This window comes from Dipodomys merriami, unplaced genomic scaffold (assembly GCF_024711535.1).
Source record: "Dipodomys merriami isolate MVZ:Mamm:240054 unplaced genomic scaffold, mDipMer1.0.p SCAF_10, whole genome shotgun sequence".
NCBI lineage: Eukaryota > Metazoa > Chordata > Mammalia > Rodentia > Heteromyidae > Dipodomys > Dipodomys merriami.
In genome coordinates, this window is record NW_027202271.1 from 19,211,737 (window position 1) to 19,230,770 (window position 19,034).

Genomic DNA, 19,034 nt, shown 5'->3' on the forward strand with positions numbered 1-19,034 from the left:
TTTAATATTTGTCTCATACCTACATTTAAAATTCTTTGTCTGAAATGCTTGGGATAAGAAGCATTTTAGAAACCTTATTTCCAATTTTTTTTTATTATTTTCACAAACTAGGAGGATAGTCTGGACTAGAGGCCCAAGTTTAAAGATAAATTTATTTATGTTTCATAAACATATAGCCTGAAGGCAACTTTTTACAATGCATCCAACAAAGCACACATCGCACAAAGTATGGAATCTTTCCATTTTCGTTGTCCTGGTGGCACTCAAAAAATATGAAATTTTGAAGCATTTTGCACAGAATTAGCAATGCAACTTCTAGAGCTACTACTCCACTTGTGGAAATGCCTACAATATTCTCCTTAAGAAATACTAGTCGGGGCTGGGCTGGCTCAGTGGTAGAGTGCTTGCCTTGTATGCATGAGGCCCTGGGTTCGATTCCTCAGCATCACATAAGCAGAAAAAGCCAGAAGTGGTGCTGCGGCTCAAATGGTAGAGTACTAGCCTTGAGCTGAAGAGCAGAGAGACTGTGTCCAGGCCCAGAGTTCAGGCCCCATGACCAACAACAAAAAAAGGAAACTAAAAAAAGTACAAGTCATAATAACCCAGAAAGGACACCATGGAGTCTGTATTAATTGTAAAATATAAAGACTCTATAAGAACTACACAATTTAGTTCTATAATACAACAAAAAGCAGTGACCTACTACTGCATACAAATACATGGATGAAAATCACAATGTTAATCATAAAAGTAAAATATAAGTACAGGCAAAGTAATACATGTTGTAGAATCCTAATTATGCAAAATTCAAGAAATTCTGAAACTTATTTATATTAGGGTAACTATGTTAGTTACCCTCAGAGGCAGAAGTGTAAGTAGAAGCGAGCAGAAAGGAGGCTTTTAAAGTGTTCATAATGTTCCGCTTCAAATTTCTTGGTTCTATTCCCCTGGTGAAGAATCCTCAAGCTGTGTGTTTAAGAATCATTTGACTTTCAGTGAGAATAGCTCATGTCTCTCCAATTTATGTTGAAAGTAAAAATGCCGCTGAAATATACATGATGCTTCAATAAAAAAATTACATTGAAATATGACTGATAAAATTCTTGGTTTGTCCAAAGCAAATTTCATTGATATTTATGTATTTTGGGGGTATTTATTCTAGAGTTCATTAGTTTGCTGGGCATTTGCAATCTCCTGTTGGCAACCATCCCAGCAAGAGCCTCGTGGGAGAACACTTCCCTATGTGAATGTAGGATTTACTCTAGCAGTACAGACAAGGAGTAATTGTATTGATGTGTTCTCACTGAACATGCTGCTTTGAAACTTCTTGGTTATCATCCAAGCATGAGGCATTTCAAGGGTTAAAGCACAGACCACAAACTTTGATGAGCAGGGATTGGATTCATCTCTGTTCCCTTCTTTCCTCCCATGCTTTGAAAGGTCCCTTAGCAAGGTCTCTTTCAAGTCTGAAATAGAAACCTTGAAGTAATACTTCTCCATTATATTCAGTTCCTAAACACATAGTAGAGAAAGACATTGTATTATGGAAAGTAGGTGGGTATTTCCATCTTCTTCCAGTACTTTCCAGAGATGTATGCCTGCAGATTTAAGTGGAGGCTTATCTGGATGACTTGGGGTCCCCAAATTGCCTCTGCTGAGTCACAAATAATATACTCATACTCCACAAAATTCGCATCCTGTAGTGGAATGGGCTGCACCTACATTCAATTGCATTGAGAGATAGTAACACTAACTTGCCAAAGGTGAGAATGCATTTTCTTAAAGAATTTGTCAAAAAAGAACATCTTGCTACCATAGGAAAGAAAATGTAAATTCAGTGGTTTTGAAGCCGAATTTGAAAAGTACTTCCCAGAGCACTGGCCACATTGAGACAGTTAACCAGTGAATATGGATTTGCTTTCCTCTGTGGCCCTGGTAGTAGAAGAATCAATGGCCAGAGTGATTTACAATGTCATACACTCCAAGTGTACTTTTCCTCTTACCACCATTAATAACCACCACTGTCATCACTCAACTTTTCTCATTTTCTCACAGAATGAAAAAGCACACGCGCATGTAGCCTAAGCGGCAGGGATGTATTCTGAGAAATATACTTCATCGATGTGCAAGTATAAGACTAAAATAGCAATACGATCTTAGGGTATTCCTGGTGTTATAACTAAAGTTATGGCTACACAATGCATGACTATAACCCATACTTATTAGAGGGAAAATAGAAAAGCATGGAAATATAGATTACATATATATATATATATATATATATATATATATATATATTTAAATCTAACAATTTCCTTTCCAGAGAGAAATGTAAGTGTGCTTTTCCAAAGCACAGAGAAGTGAAGAACTCTGAGAAATACCCTGCTCCCTCCCATGAGATTATTCTGCCTGTGAACATAGTCATACTTGCTTCAGAAAGAAATAACATATTAAGTTAAACACAGAATAGAATATAAAATAATAAAAACAAAGTAAATAATAAGGATATAAATGTTGTGTTTCTCCATGCTTTCTGCCCACTACTGGTTTGTATCCATTATTGAAAAGTTGATGAGTATCATTTTTGAGCATATGCTTTCTGATAGATAAGTAGGTGTAGATAGAGTGATGGATCAGTCTATATGTAGACTTACTTTGTGAAATTTTAAGTAAGTATAAGCCTCCTTTTATTTGCATTGATTTATATTTTATTTATTTATTGGTAGAACTTGGCTTTGCACTTGGCTAGGCAAATGTTCTGTCACTTGAACCAACCACACCTCCTCCAGCTTTATTTTCCTTTTAGGCTACTTTAGATGTGGTGTCTCATTTTTTGTCTAGGGCTCATTCGGAATATTTCCCTTTATCTATCTTCTCTACCATATCTGAGACCACTATAGTATTCCACCATACCTAGTTTGTTTATTCATATGGGGTCTTGTTAATTATTTGTCCAGGCTAGCAACTCTGAACTATCTCCACCTTCTGAGTTACAGAACTGAATTACAGAAATGAACCACTGTGTCCAGCTATTTTTTTAACTAAACAACACAACTAGGTTTTTTAGATTGGACTAGGTTTCTAAGACCCTGTCTTGAACTCCTAGACTCAAGCAATTCTCCTGCCTTAGCTTCCCAAGTAGCTAGAACAACAAACTTATGCTCATACTGTCAGGCCTGATTTAAAAGTTTCTCCTTTTAAGAAGCATCATAAAGCCCTGAGCACTTATACATGCATCAGTTCACTTCAAACTGACATGAATATTTGAAAATTTGTGATGCTGCTGACCTACTTCACAGGAGTACAAGAAGAAAAGAATTTGTTTGCTTATAATTGATCACACAAGAATTTATTTTCAAATATTGGGAGCTTTTACTCTTTAGACCAAATTCTTCATGACAACTTTGGGTTTGGGATTTTTCTTTGTAGAACATGGATGGGGAACGGTGATTTCTAGAACTGGCATTCTTGTATTTCTGAGAACTCAGAATACAGGGTGTGTATATGCATATTTTAAAATACGTTGCACCATTTCCTGTGATTCAGACTATCAGACATTGGGCAAGTCAAAACTTAATGACTGTTGACTTGAATTGACAGGAGTGGCTAAGATCAAGACTTTAACGGAGCCAGTGATTCTTCTGGGCAAATTTGGTCTAGCTTTTTAGAACTCAAGGCAGTATTTATTTCTATGTACCTCACCCAAACCTGCAAACATTTCTGTTACAATCATGCTTTTCCCCTTCAGCATTTTCAGGAGGGCTCAACTGGCTTTGAAGTCAATAAGATGAGGACACAAAGAAAATGTAATTTATAAACAACAGAATCAGACACAAAATAAATCCTTACTGGCACTGCCATCCAGAGTCAAAACAAACAACCTTAAGTTATTCAGTAGCACTCATTTCCTAACCAGCAAGCAAGGATGTGATTAATTTTTGTCCGTGAATATTGAAGGATATATGCAGTTTGAAAGATGTGTGTAGGAAGCATAAGGAGCAGGCAGAAGTTGCATAGGCTGAGAATAGGTTGCAGACGCTTCCCTTTGTATCTGTGGAGACTGATCTACAATGGTAAGGGGTGGTGGGATAGGGGAGTTTCTATTTTGAAGTGCTTCTATGGAAAGAGATTATATATTTTGCTTTGAAGGGACTAAGTTTTCACTCCTTTGAATGGCCCTCATGCTAACCCTGAGCCTTCCAGTTTCTGCAGTAGTAACAAAGAGCACAGCCCTGAATTGCTTCTCAGGTAGACTAGACCCTTAAATCTATGCTGAAGAGAGTCTAGAGCTCAGTCCAGTCATTCCCCATAGATATAGATTTCTATTTCATGTTAGATAGACCTAGCCTGGTGATCCTGTTATTCCCACAGTGACATTTGATCCAAAGTCTAAATCACCAATTGACCCCCAAATCCCTTCAACCCTCTTGCCAACCACCTTATTTTCTTAATTCAAACCCATTTTCTGAGTTCTCAAGGGTCACAGTTGTAAGCTCAACCAACAACCACCCACGTCCAGGTGATTGTCCAGCACTCACCCACAATCCTGCAGCCAGTCTTCAATCTTATTGATTGGGTTTCCTAGGAAAACACCAGTTCATTGTGAGAACTCAGTGAACCACCCCTTGCTAATATAACTCATCCCATTCCACAGGTTATCTTGGTGGAAACAATATGATTTTTTTTCCTCCCACAAGCCAACCTTCCTTCCTTCCTTCCTTCCTCCTTCCTTCCTTCCTTCCTTCCTTCCTTCCTTCCTTCCTTCCTTCCTTCCTTCCTTCCTTCCTTCCTTCCTTCCTTCCTTCCTTCCTTTCTGTGTAGGGTGATATTGCTGAGCTTTCCTGTTCAAGGCTAGCACTCTACCACTTGTGCTGCAGCACTACTTCTGCCTTTTTTGGTGGGCGGGTGGTTATTGGAGATAAGAGTCTTGCAGACTTTACTGCGCAGGCTGGCTTTGAATCACAATCTCCAAATCTCAGTCTCCTGAGTGGCTAGGTTTATAGGTGTGAGCCACAGGCACCCAGCTTCTGCAAAATTTATCTTTAAGCTAGGTGAAGAAAGCGCCTATTTTAAAGTATAAAAGAGGAATATAGCTGCATCTAAAGGTATCAGATAAGTCTTTTCACTCTGCCTTTCTCCCTTGCTCCAGCAAACCTGAAAAAAATGCCCAAGATACCAGGTTCACTGCTTTCTGTGGTGAATAAAAGAAAGAATATAAGGCAAAGTATCTCTGTAGCTTTAATTTCTCTTTTAACAGATAAGCAAGGGTGAGTTTATTTCTAACGGAGAGTTTGTTTTAGTCTTCTATCAGTGGTCTCAATTGAACCTCAAAGGAGGACTGAGAGGCTGGGGGCTACGGCTTCCCTAAAAACTTACTCCCTTAAGGTCACACAGCCTGTTTGTGATAGAGTTATGGCCAGATGTCAGGCACAGGTTGAGTGTCATCTTAACAAGCAGACAAAAGAGAAATTGCCCAAAACATTTGTTCCTAGAAAAACCCCTGTCCTGAGTTCTTACAGAAGCTTCTCAGAATGATACAACTATGTTTTATAATCTTATACCCATAATCCATTATTTTGTGTCACTTCATGCCCCCACTCCCTTACACTAATTTCAACTAGTCAAAATGAGACTTGTACTTTCTGCCATTCATTCTTCCTGCCACAAGACATCATGAGATGCAAGGCAATGTCTAACAACCTCTTACCTTCCTGGAAAACATCATCCAGGTTGGAAGGCTCGGGACCTGGGATATCCTGCAGGGCAGCCGCTACCTCCTCTTCAAGAACCTGGGTCTGCCAGTTCCGGCTCTGTCGCAGCCAGGCCCTCCGCTTCTCCCAAGACGTTGGACTCAACACAGAAGCCTCCATGGTCCTGGCTCACACTTCGGCGTCTCCCGGTAGGCTGATGCTGTCCTGAGAGCTGAAACACAGTGGTACTCCCTCATCCTCTGCTCAGGGCCTCCTCCACACACAGGATACAATCTCTCTTTCTCCCTCAAAGGAGTACGTACCAGGTTACGTCTTACAAATCAGTTAAGTCTGAAAGCTTAGAACATCACAGAATCAGAGGAACATGGGAAAAAGTTTTATGAGTTCAATGCACCTCTCCTCATGCTAGTTGAATGGCTAAGACAGTCTGTTTTCATCAGGAAGGAGTTTGGCAAAACATGATAATGTCTTTAAAATTACAAGTTATGAAATTCATTTTATTTTATCCTATACAAGATACATTGAAAATAAGTTTCAAATCTGAAAGAGCAAGCAGCTTTGCTGAGATCTCACAACCAGAATGTCACCCTGTCTATTGACGTTCTGAATTTGGGGGGGGGTAGGCTAATTTTTTTTCCTAGGTCATATATTAGGGCTCGAGATAGGATTTTTATTTTTCTTAGCAGGAACAAAACTTGCTATCTTAAAAAGAAAGAGACACTTCCTGAAACAATTAGTAGACAGCACTTTTTTTGGGGGGGAATCACTTTCTAATTTGTCGTCTTGTTTCTGCATGATTGAGTTTCTTACCCTGTTTCATATACTTATTCATTTAACATGATCTAACGGGCACCGCTATTTTCTTGCAAAAAATAGGTAATAATGACCCAAGACATAGACTCATAGAGGAAAAAAACAAGGATAAAATCACCTGGTTGTCCAGCTGGAGCTTAACAACGTTGAAGGCTAAGTGTTTGGTCATCCCGGCTTTGTTTCCCCCCTGGCCATACCCGCTTCCCACCACAGTGAAAATCACACACTGCACCGGGATTCTCTCTGTTGTACCCTCCCATTCCTTTGAGTTTCCTGAGCAGCATAATCTTCAGAGCTACACTTCTGTTAAAGTTATGGAATATTAAACGGAGAGAAACAAGACAAAAGTGTTAGTTTCCAGAGATTTCTGTCCTTAAGACTGTGGGGGGGGGGGGGAGTGGGCACTCACTTAATAGATACTATTTTTGAAAAGAATCCTAACCACGGGATATACTTCTAGAGCAATAAAATCGTTTTAGATGCCTCTCCCTTAGACAAAACATGTCAGGAGAAAAATAATACATAATTACTGCTGACTGATCCACATTTTTTAAAATTTCAGATCCAGTCCAAGACTGATTTCCTAGAGGAGATGGCAGTGAGTACTATGACCCATTGTGTTTACTCTGGGCAACTGACCCTAAGTGTCATTAGGAAAATATTTAATCAGTAAATTAAACATGTTGTAAGAAAGCTACGTACAAGGGTGGTTTGGGCAGAATTTGTGGCGAAAGGAACTTCAGAGAAGATACAAAAAAGCATGAGATGGGAAGGCAAAAAAAAGAAAGAAGGAAAGGCTGGCAAGATGAAAGGTTAAAAAAAACAACAGAGGTAGGAGAGGAGAGGGGGAATGACTGATTTTCACATTTCTGCCAATCATCACCTTGGAAATTGCAATCCCTTTCTCTTATTTCAGTTTCTGGGTGAGGACCTGACTGCTCTGACATTTAGCACTTTTAGTACTACATACTTCTGGATACAGTATTTTAGTGCTGAGTGTCCATACTGCCTAGCACAGTCTTAGACTCTCATGATAGCAGGAAGGTTTCAACATCCCCTATGATATGAATCTATTCTACATTTCTCCCACATCTCTGAAAATATCTCATGATGTTAGAGGCTAATTTCTTCTCCACCCCTTTCCAACCGCCTGTGTTTCTTTAAGGTTTTTTTTTCTTAAATTCCTTTTATCTTCATCTTCAGCCTTTGACACACTCAACCCAAAAATGCCAACTCTGAATCAACTTTCTCTCCCAGAAGCCAGGCCTAGATTCTACTGTCCATCTTAGCCCCATTCACTAAGTACCTTTCCTGCTCGACTTCTTATTTTTATCACTGATGTGCTTTATATAAATATTTTCATTATATATTCTGCTTTATTGCTCACCTTCTTTTTTAATCCTCATTCATCTGCTTTGCATTTATTTTTTTAATTGTGAAAATACTGTACAGAGGAGTTACAATTACTTGGGCAAGGTAATGAGTACATTTCTTATCAAACATGTTGCCTCCTCCTTTGTTTCCCCTTACCGTCCCTTCCTATCTCCACTCCGCCCTTCCAACCCCCTACCCCCTTGACAAAGCTGTAAAGTTCGTTTTTCGACATAATGTCTTGTACATCTCATTGTTGCAATGAGTCCACATGTATCCCTATTTAAACAATTTGTTCTTGCCCTTTCCCTCCCCACATTATACCAACATCAAATACAGTGAAAACAGGGGTTATAGTGTGGGGGAGGGACATACAAAGCAACAAAGAAATCATCTTATATATATGTTAGAAACAATAGCAATAAAGAAAAACCACTTGAGTCCTTATCTTGGGGTTCATTTCACCTAACATCAACTTATCTGACCATTTCTGCTTTTCTCAGATATATACTAGTTATTGCAAATAAGGGAAACCATGGAACCTATGTTTCTTTGGGCCTGGCTTACTTCACTTACTATAATTTTTTCCAAGTCTTTCCATTTCCTAACAAATGGGGCAATGCCATTCTTTCTGATGGAGGCATAGAATTCCATTGTGTATATATACCACATTTTCTTGATCCATCCATTCATCTACTGAGGAGCATCTGGGTTGGTTCCATATGTTAGCTATGGTAGATAATGCTGCAATAAACAGTTGTGCTGGTAGCTTTAGTATGGTCTTGTTTGTGATCATTTGAGTAAATGCCCAAAAGTGGGATTGCTGGGTCATAGGGAAGCTCTATGTGGAGTCTTTTGAGGAACCTCCATACTACTTTCTAAAGTGGTTGTTATTGTTCACCTTCTGATTGGCATATAAACTCTGAGAGGAGAGAGGTGCTTACAGGAATTATTTTTAGCTGCATTTCTAAAACAGAACCTAACATGTTATAGCAGAATGGCATACACTTATTCTCAAAGAAAATTAATATTTTGTGGTTGATTGTTCCCTGTGTGATTTTTATGCTTTAAAGACATAAAAGGTTGCTTCAAAACTGTACTCATATTATTTAACTATGTACTCACTAAGCAAGTAAAATATTGGCAGAGGGAAGGTTGAAAACTGGAGAAATAGCAAAATGTTATTCTATGACTTGTCTCTCCCTTTAGAGTCCCTATTATTGAAGACAGAGGCTGTATTTATTTGACTATTATCTGTATTTATCTATCCTGCATTGTCTGTCTTTATGTTCTGCTGGCAGAAGTTTTACTCAATGTAAATACCTAAAGGAAAATGCTTGTTGAAACAGAATTGTTAATGCTTAATGGATGCCAGAGAAAGGTTTGCAAATAAATGGTTATGATGTTTAAAGCAATGAAAAGACTTAGGTGGCTTAAAAACTCCACTGTTCACTGCAGAAGACAACTATCCTCAGGTAACTCAGATGAGAGTTTGATCATCTGAAGATGCTGCAACGGTCTCAGACTTGAGAAAAGAGATGCAAGGTAGCCATTCCTCTCAATGTGGTACACAAGACATGGAGAAATCAAACAAACGAATTGGCCCAATATCTGCCACACTTGAGCTTGTAAAGGCTGTTCATAGAGTATTATGTGGAAATCCTGTACAAAAAAACCACCAAAAATCAAAATCAGGAAAACTACAAATGTGTGGTTCATGGTGACAGGAGGAAAGTATAATGCTTGAATAAAAAACTGAGTATTCTTTGTGATAATTCGGAGGAAGTGGCAAATGATGATCAGATAAACACAGGCACACTGAGCATGTTTAAAAAAAAATGGAAGACCGATATTGAGATATCCTCTCTGAAGGCGTTGGGACCCCTTGCAATACCAAGAAGGGTCCAGAGGTGCTTTCTCTACGGAAGTCATCCAAAAACAACTGAATCTGGCACTGTGAAAAGAATGCTGAGCAGGAATAAGACACACAAACGTTCTTCCAAACTCCTTTGTCTAATTGGTTGGCTCTGGCAAGTTAGGTTTTCTAGTTAGCCATCATTTTTGTGTTTTTTAAAAAAAATAATTTTATTACCTTTCATTAGTTGTACAAAGGAGTTGTCTATGCAACAAAGTGGTTTATGGATACAGTGCATGTTGATCTTTGTATTCTCATCCACCCCTCTCTACTTACCCCTTTCCTCACAAAACTAAGAAAAATAAGGGAAGGCATAAGTCAAATGGGGATGTGTGTGAAAATGTTGAAGGGATGACATAGATCAATGTACATTGTATACATAAGCTACTTGTGAAGTGGCAAACAATTTAATACATATCTTTAAAAATTATCCATCATTCCATCACCTAGAGAATGAATTAATGGGATCCAGTGTTGTCTAGATTTACCCACAACACCCCTGCTTATGAATTTATTTTCAGACATTCTGACTTAGTTTGAATTATTTTAGAAGTCATAGCAGTAAAGGAAAATGCAGTCATGTAGTCTTCCTAGAAAGCATAGGAAAAGACCCAGTGGCCTCTGGAATTATTCCCCATTCACAAATTCCCATTCATAAATTAACATTGAGTTTCGGGATTACCAGACATGTAATTTTTACAGCTTCAGAAAACTGGGAAATCCAAACAAGGAAAGATTTTATGGAACCTAAATAAATGTGACCAAATCAGGTGTTACTTGTGGTCCCCTATTCTTGAATTTTCCACTTTTTTTTTTAGTTCCAAGATCAGTACTCACACTTAGTACCTAACATTTCAGTTCATGGATAGCACTCTACCAATGGAGCCAAGCCTCCAACCCTGAATTTTCCACTCCTTTGCCTTATTTTATCCAGATTTATCACCTTGTCTCCTCACACAAGTCCTATCTGCCCTTCTAAGCCCTGTTTAAGTGAATCTGCCTCTGTTCAGCCTCTACCAACTAGCACACATGCCTGTGTCATTTTCAGCAAGAGAATAAATGATATCCCCTCTGGTTTTATGCACCATCCCTGGTAATCTAACCCTTAACTCCCTCTCTTAGGGCATGGCACAGTAAGTTTCAAGTTGTGATTGGGTGAGTGAATGTTGTAACTGCAAAGGAGCAAGAATCATACCTGAAATCATAGACTAGAAGAACTTTACCAACTGATGCATCATGCGGCAGATGTTTCTGACTTTTTTCGAGACATTAAATCCTCTGCATGTCTTCCTTCGAGTGAAGAAGAGAAAGGCAGGCATACTTTTTCCAGTCCTTTGTTGGTATAGCTTCTGAATTATCTAAGTCTGACTAAATTTATAAAGCTTAATCTAAAATTTGTCCTATCTGCGTAGAACTGTTTCCCAGAATTTTCTGCTCTAGGTTTTTAGCCATTTCTGAGTCAAAAGTTCCTTCTAAAACCTGACTACCACATTCATTGATAATATTTTTACTATTCTGTTTATTTTATCCTCTACGAGCAGAAAAATCTGAAGCCTGCACATATCTCTCTCCCACTTTCTCACTAACCAAGGAAGTTCCCACACTAGTTCTGTTGCTTCCTGTCTAAATCTCCCCCAAGACCTTACTTGCCCTTCTATTAAGATTTCTAGCCCTTTGTCCACTTACCTGTCTTGCCCTAGAAGTGTCATTCCCAAATCCTCCACAACCAGTTCTGGAATCCAACTACCACTGAAGAGAATAATAGGATTTTTGTCATTTTGTACAGTACAGAATGTTTCATTATTCTACATTGTACAACAAATGCAGAAATTGTAAGATAAGATGAAGGTTAGTCAAGAAAAATCACTTCTAGTGGCTTAAGACCAGGGAAGAGCTGTATCTTCTCACCAAAAGTACTGTCAAAGCAGTAACTGCAGCAGTAGTAGAAAACCTTTAGGGATGCAGGTTAAGGTTGAACTGTGAACTTCATCTTCTCTGCGCTCTCTATGCTAAGGGACACAATCAGACTTCTCCTGTGCATCAGGGCAAGTGAGTCAAAGCAACAGGAACTCAGTAACTGATGTCCTTAAGTACCTTGTAGGCATCCATACATCTGACCTGCAAACTACTGCAAATTATTCCAGAAAAACACCTCTGAACTAATCCTTGTCCAGTGAGGTTCATGAAGGAGTCAATAGGTAGGATTTTGTTGTGCTAAGAGTTAAGCTCAAGTTGGTCTGAATGTGTTAGACAGTCTTTCCACTAACAAGAGAATACGAAAAATCACCTAACTCCATCATCCAATTGTAGTAGGGAATGTTATCTGAGATAAAGGAAAAGAGAAACTTTTGGATTTGGTGTAAATTCTCCACCTTGTAGTCTAGTAGAAGAGGCAGCATAAACCCAACATGATTTATACTTGTTGGTGTGGAATCTTAACAAGTATCTTTTTGTTTGTGTTATTAACATAGTTTTCTTCTTGACTCCAGCTAGGTCAATATGAGGCTGTTTTGCCTCTCTCAGCCTGACAAATTTTTTGCTTTGGACAAAAGCTCAATTATGTTCTACTTGAGAGGAGCAAATCTACCTAGAATAGAGTGTTTTAGGATTACTGCAACATTCAGAATATTTTATAATGGTTATGGGTGGCACTGAACCATCAGAGCTGGCAAGAATCACAGCCCTGTAAGTAGGGCCTGGAGCAATGGGTATTTATCAGACTTTTTATGGAAATAGTTAATATTTCAACAAGCATGAGACTAAGGACTTGTAATTGGCAATTAGCAGCTCTGCTTCAAATTATAATTATTATGAATCTGCTCTCAGTCTAAGTCATTCACTAAATTCAGGAACATTTATAGGAGTAAGAAAGAAGATGGAGGGAACCAAAGTTATAGTAGAGTCACAAAAGGATGCTGCCAAGAGGAAGATTTGAACAATGACCAGTGAAAATCCTTTGTTCTTATAAAATGCCCACAGGGATTAGAAGGAATACCTAATCCTGATCTTGAGAGAAATAGAGACACAGCAAGACAGAGACAGAGAGAGATAGTAAGAGATAGTGAAACAGAAAGAGAGAAAGACACAAGAAGCAGAGACAGAGAGATACACAGAAGGAGACAGAGACAAGAGATTCATACCTGTAGTGTCACAAGCAGTAATAGAGGATGTAAACGAGAGTCTGTCTCACAAATTCTGGGTCTCCAAAAGCATGCTTCCTTCCTTTATATTATGCAGCCTTCCTCCTCCCACTCACGATTCCTAAGGCCCAGTCTGGGGTGTATCTCCTGGGCTCTGAGCCTTCTTAGGGCATGGATCAGACAGGCCTCCCTTCTCTATCTATATTGTACCTATGGCCCAACCAGCACCTGTGCTTTGGGACTGAGAGTGAGAATGAGTGTAGTAAGAGAGGCAAAGGAAATGGAGCTTTCACGATGTGGCTGAGATACATCCCTGTCATTGCATTCCCCGGGGGTGCGGGGAGGATCCAAGATTAGCCATCAATTATTTTTGTTTGTTTCTAGGACAAGTTTCTACCTCTAGTCAAGTCACTGTCTCCCATTCTACATACCCCAAACTTACAACAAGCTCTCTTGTTCCTTCGGAGATGGTTTCCAATTCACTCCTATGTGACTGTAGTGTGGAAGACCGCCAGAACTCACTCTGAGAATAGCATTCAAGCATTCTTCTGTGGCCTAAGAGAGCATTTGAGTCTATGTCAGGAAAATGGGAAGGTAGGTATCCTTTGCTAAACAGTAGCAAGAAAAATGCCAGTTACTCAATATAACCTTTTTATTCTCTCCTCTAGCATGCCTTCCTTCCCATACAGGTTTAGTTAGATTCTTCAGGTAGACCATCTAAGTCCTCTTTTCTTTTTCCCATCTCTTTCTTCCTCCATTTATCAGGACGTGGCAAAATCATAAGGAAGGCTTGCAAATCACCACAGCAGATATTTAAGCTGTTCATTAGGCAGGAAGGAATCCCGTAACCCCAGTTACGGGAGAGACCACTTTTTTTTCATCTAGATGGGTTGTTCAGATCTCAGGAATGAGAAACAGCAGTTCACCTGGTTGGCTTATGAATGGTTTCACAAAAAGAGCAAAAAAGCAGGCAGAATTTTTATATGTGTTCCTGTGCCAGGGCTTGAACTCAGGTTCTTATGATCTAGCTTAGCTTTCATGCTCATGGATAGTGGTGAGTAGAATTCTTGATCACTGAGTTGTGTCTGGATTTATATCACTAATTCTTAAGTCTTATTTTCTTAGTAATGAAGCTGTTTCCCTTATGTACCTTATAGTCCAACTTCCTTTTTTATTTCTCAGTAGCTACATTTTTCTTCTCATCCCTCAGCTCATTTGAATGAATTATGTATATGCTCACTCCAAACCTCTGTGTTAGGTCTACATGGACAGAGGACACAGAACTCCATATATATTGAGTTAACCACTTCCATCTTGTTCTTTAGGTGGGAAAAGAGCTCTTAGCTTGCAAGTAGAAATGTCTGCTCTTCGTCCTTTACTGTAAGCCAGAGGGAAGCATATAAATCACAACATGGGCTGAAACTGAACATTCTCTCCATTTTCTATTTGACTTTGAAACATCAATCATGGACTGAAAAATGACTGTGTTGGGGCTACAGGGCCACTCCATAATTTTTACTCTCAGGATTTCACCTCCACTTCCAAGGAACGAGAACATGCCATTCCTATGGTTGTAAGTAGTTTATGGGTTGCCTATGAGGAAGAAATCATGTTCGACCTCTTCCTATTTCTCCTCGCCAGCTTCTCATCATGGATTCCTATTCTAACAGACAGACCACAAGCCTGTTTTCCTCTATTCCCAGCAATGCTTCATGGCATAGGACAATCCTGACCTGTGGCTCTAACCGCTCACTGGGTACAACTGGAAAGCCTGAAGTTTCGACATTCAAATACGGAAGCCTACAACCTCTGATGCACTGTTTAAAAAGTCCCTTTGACTCTCTACTCAGGGACATTTATGGTAGACAAAGTTATTCGTTCTTCCCTGGGTATTTCTTCTAAACCTTCTGTCTGCGCACACCATGTCTATGGGACTTTGTCTTGTTCGTGTTTGCTCGGAGGATGAAACTCTTCTCTTCTATCTGCTGGTGAGCTCAATGGCCTGCTGGGGTACGGGAAAACCCCAAATATGGAGGATCTTTCCCCTCCTACACCCTACTCAAGAGTCATGTAGGTGGTGACATATGCAGCCTGCTATCACTGAGATGAGGGGGTATGGGCAACTGATGCCCCCCAACCCCGGAATTATGGAGTTCATTAAGAGATCCATTTCTGAGAACTAGAACTGGAAAAATCACTCCTGACAGGAGATTAACTGCCTTGAGACATCGTGTCTGACATCGTCCCTCAGTGCCAATCTTCCTGCATGATGAACCCCACTAGACCTTACTGTAATTCACCTGCACCGCAACTTTCTTCTTCAGCTTTTAAAGAAAGAGATCCCAACCCACAGAAAGCAAAGTTGGGCCAGGTTAGATCTTCCCAATAGAGGCATGGTGACTAGAACAGGGCACATGAGGAAACTGGACATTGGCTCATCGAAGTCTCTCACTTGGAAAGAGGTGAACCCCAAAAATGAGTTTGGCAAGACTGAGGGAGGAAGTTCTTAGAGTGAGAAAAAATGACAAAAGAAAAATAAAAGTCCTAATGATGGATTCCCCACACCAAAGGAACCCATCCATGCATTGTGACCATTGAATGGTCACCGTTCTGGTAGTAGGGAGGAGAAGGAAAGTGACAGGCCATCCCCTTCCTAAGGTACAATGATGATACCTGCAAAGCTACCGTGAGGGAGGAAAGAGGTATTACCTCTTGGTAGGCCTGACATTTTCTCTAGCCTGTTTCCTTGTCTCCTAACATCATTCTAGATCACCATGGCCCCAAAGAAAACAGATTTAAACTGCTCTTACCTGACTGAGGGTAGAGACCTGAGTTGGAGAAAACAGAGTTCTCAAAGCTGAGCCAAGCCTTTCAGTGCGAGGAGACAGGGGTTAGAACAATGGGGTGTTCTCATGGTGTCAATCAGAAGGCGACTTTCTCCCTGTTCTCATTCAACTGCTGCTGCCAGCTGGAAAGGGGAAGCGGAAATGAACACACACACGCGCTCGCGCGCGCGCGCACACACACACACACACACACACACACACACACACACACACATCTGCACAGGCATCTGCACAGTCCCCGCCTTCTACACAGCCACATCCTTTGCTCTAGCTCTGGAGAATGAAGAAGAAAATATCGCTTACTGCCAAGCTCACAAGTGGAAGCCCTTCTGTTCAGTGGCCTCTGGTGTGTTTGAAAACAGCTCCTGATCTCTTGCTATTGAGAGAAAGTGGCATACCATGGAAGGACGTGTCTGGGTGACATTTCCATGCATGAACCCAAGAAGGAGCAGTATCTAAAAAACTCTAGCCAGTCACAGTGACCCACACCTGTGAGCCCAGCTTCTCAGGATGCTAAGACAGGAAGAATAGCCAGTTGAAGTGATCAGTCATCCAGAGCTTCTTTCAAAGACAAAATAAAAAGCTAGTGTAGCATGGCTCAAGTGGTAGAGTCCCTACCTTGCATGTGGAAGGCACTGGGTTCAATTCCCAGGACCACAAAATAAATTAATAAATAAAACTCCTACTGTAAATCATTTCATATTTCTCTTAGAGAAGGGGCTTAACACCCTTTGTGTACCAAAGTTGATTGGTTTTCATAATATTTTCATGCTTTTGTACATTTCCCAGAAGCTAGTTTTTTTTTTAATACGGTATAACATTGTAAGGAACTTTTCATTCTGTGTTAATTTCTTAGCACTGTGTTTTTATGTTTAGACAATGTCAAAGTTTTGCTTTCCTTAGTAAATGACTCCTTTTCTCAAAAAAATTAAAATCTGTTACACTCTAGAGACATTTTTCATTTATTAGTTGTCAGTTCCCAAAAGCCTTGTTAAGCTCTAAAAAGTTTCTCCTCATCTCTCCTTACCCACACATAGGGTGTGTGTGTGTGTGTGTGTGTGTGTGTGTGTGTGTGTGTGTGAGAGAGAGAGAGAGAGAGAGAGAGAGAGAGAGAGAGAGAGATATGTGTGTATGTGTTCATGCCTTATCCATCTCTCCCTGATCTCCTTTAGTACTATCTTGAGTTTTTTCTCTGTCTTTTCTCATAATATTTACTTATAAATGTTTATGATAATACTTATTATACAATGCATTCCTTCAATATGCTATTGATGATTGACTTTTCACCTGTTCTCTTCTTTCTAGTTTTCTAGCCACAACCACAGTTGGGGATCCTTTTTACCATGTCTCTAAATTCCATTTTCAATCACCAAAAGGTTGACTCCTCTGAGAAGTGACAGCATCACTATCATATGGTGGAAAGAAGCCTAAATAACATTTCTGTTCAACTTAATTCTTGAGTATAATAGGATGAGAATGATAATCCTCTTTTTCCTATTTCTGTTTTTCCTGTGCAGGCTGCTTTTGAATTACCATTCTCACATCTCAACATCCTGTGCTGTGAGGATTACAGATGTTAGCCTCAAGTCCTTTGTGTTTTCTTATTTTATAGAATAAGAGGTTCATTTGCTGGAGGCTCATGAGTCAAACCTATAATCCTAGCTCCTCAGAAGGCTGAGATCTAAGGATCATGGCTCAAAGCCAGCTCAAGCAAGAAAGTCTATGAGACTCTTATCTTCAATCAATCACCAAAAAACTGGAAGTGAGGCTGAGGCTTAAGTGATAGAACACTAGCAACAAGCACAAAAGCTCAGAGACAGGAAGTGGTGCTGTGGCTCAATTGGTAGAGCGCTCGCCTTGAGCTGAAGAGCTGAGGGACAGCGCCCAGGCCCAGAGTTCAAGCCCCACAACCAACCAAAACCAAACCAAAACAAAACAAAAAAAGCTCAGAGACAGTGCCAGGTCCCAGGGGAAGCAAAAAAAATAAATAAATAAAACAAAGTAAGATTTTCTATTTTTTTCCTAGATATAAGAAAAAGCCTGTGTACTAAGTGAAAACAAGTTTACTCACCATTTATTTGTGTTTCACCAGTCCAGTTCCTCATCCTACAGCTAGATTGTCATTCCCAGGGACTGCCCCTTGTTTTCATGGAATTTGTTGGAAACAGTGAACTAGAGCAAGAACCCTAGGAATTCAACTTGAGTCCCACAATACTTTCTTAGTTTTATTTATATGTTGGTATTCTCCACTGCCAAAGGGAGAAATACTACCCAAATTTTTTTGGACTTAGAAGTCTATAACAAGCCTCCAGAGCTGTATGGTTTGCTGTGGAGAATGAAAATGTTAAGTAACAGATATTTGGTAAGAAATTTTAATAGAAATCCTAGAAAATGCATTTTTAAAACTCTCATCAGTTGCAAAGCCAAATAGACACTGTTTTCAGATGATATTAACCTGTGGGCATGTCACCTGGGAAGTCTGGGAAGTTGGGACTATGTCTAAACACGTATGTGCCCATCCGACAGATGGATGGGGCTGGGCACAAGTTTGGAAGCCACAGAGCTGAAGGCTCAGTTGGCAGCTTGCCCAGTGCTGGGGCAGAGCCAGGACAGCTGTCCAGAGAGGCTGTCCCAGGGCAGAGAAGCCGCTGTTGATGGTCCCTACTCTGTCAGACAGCTGGGCTCTTCAGTCCAGGCCCAGATGCAGATCATCTGCTTCCATTTACCACTCGGATCTGGAGTTGGAAAATGCCTTTGCTTTTGTTTTTTGGGGGTGTGGGGGGGTAGGCATCTGTTCCTCCAAACTGCCCAGGTGGGATTCTTAGTGAATTTGTCCTCCTCCTTTCACCAAAGGCTTGAAAGGGAGAGAGTAGATGGAGTGCAAAGGGAAGAAGCAGGAAGTCAAGTCATCAACATTTTCTGGAATTTTCGCTAGACAGAAAATGTTCTACCTAGATCTTCATGTCCTTCTCCATTTTCTATGTTTTAGACATGGAGGCCCCTAATCAGCTGGCCCTTTCTCATGTGTGTGAGTGTGTGTGTGTGTGTGTGTGTGTGTGTGTGTGTGAGCACACACACATGTGCATAAAGAGAAATAACAACAAAAACATACCTGTCACTTTAAATAGCATGCTTTTTTAACACTTAAGATACTTCTAGAAGGAGAGATATTCCTTGTATTAATAAAATGATTTTTGAGGCACATTCTGAGGAAATTACATTGGGGAAAATTGCCTCC

The 19,034-nt window shown here is 40.0% G+C and overlaps 1 protein-coding gene across 4 annotated transcripts in view; it reads right to left on the bottom strand.

The window, feature by feature from the left end:
* The window catches only part of Tespa1 (thymocyte expressed, positive selection associated 1), a 34,655-nt gene extending 18,750 nt beyond the window's left edge, over nucleotides 1-15,905 (bottom strand). For 2 of the 4 annotated variants that reach the window (XM_070042326.1, XM_070042297.1), the window contains exons 1-4: nucleotides 15,761-15,905; nucleotides 13,393-13,505; nucleotides 5,708-5,922; nucleotides 4,539-4,581 (exon numbers count right to left, since the gene is read on the bottom strand). In XM_070042326.1, the coding sequence (XP_069898427.1) occupies nucleotides 4,539-4,581; nucleotides 5,708-5,870 (206 nt within the window). In that variant the 5' untranslated portion in view covers nucleotides 5,871-5,922; nucleotides 13,393-13,505; nucleotides 15,761-15,905. Of the gene's footprint in view, nucleotides 1-4,538; nucleotides 4,582-5,707; nucleotides 5,923-11,005; nucleotides 11,101-11,496; nucleotides 11,560-13,392; nucleotides 13,506-15,760 lie in introns of those variants that run through there. The other 2 variants (XM_070042307.1, XM_070042317.1) reach the window with 2 other exon arrangements.
* Between the last annotated feature and the right edge of the window lie 3,129 nt (nucleotides 15,906-19,034).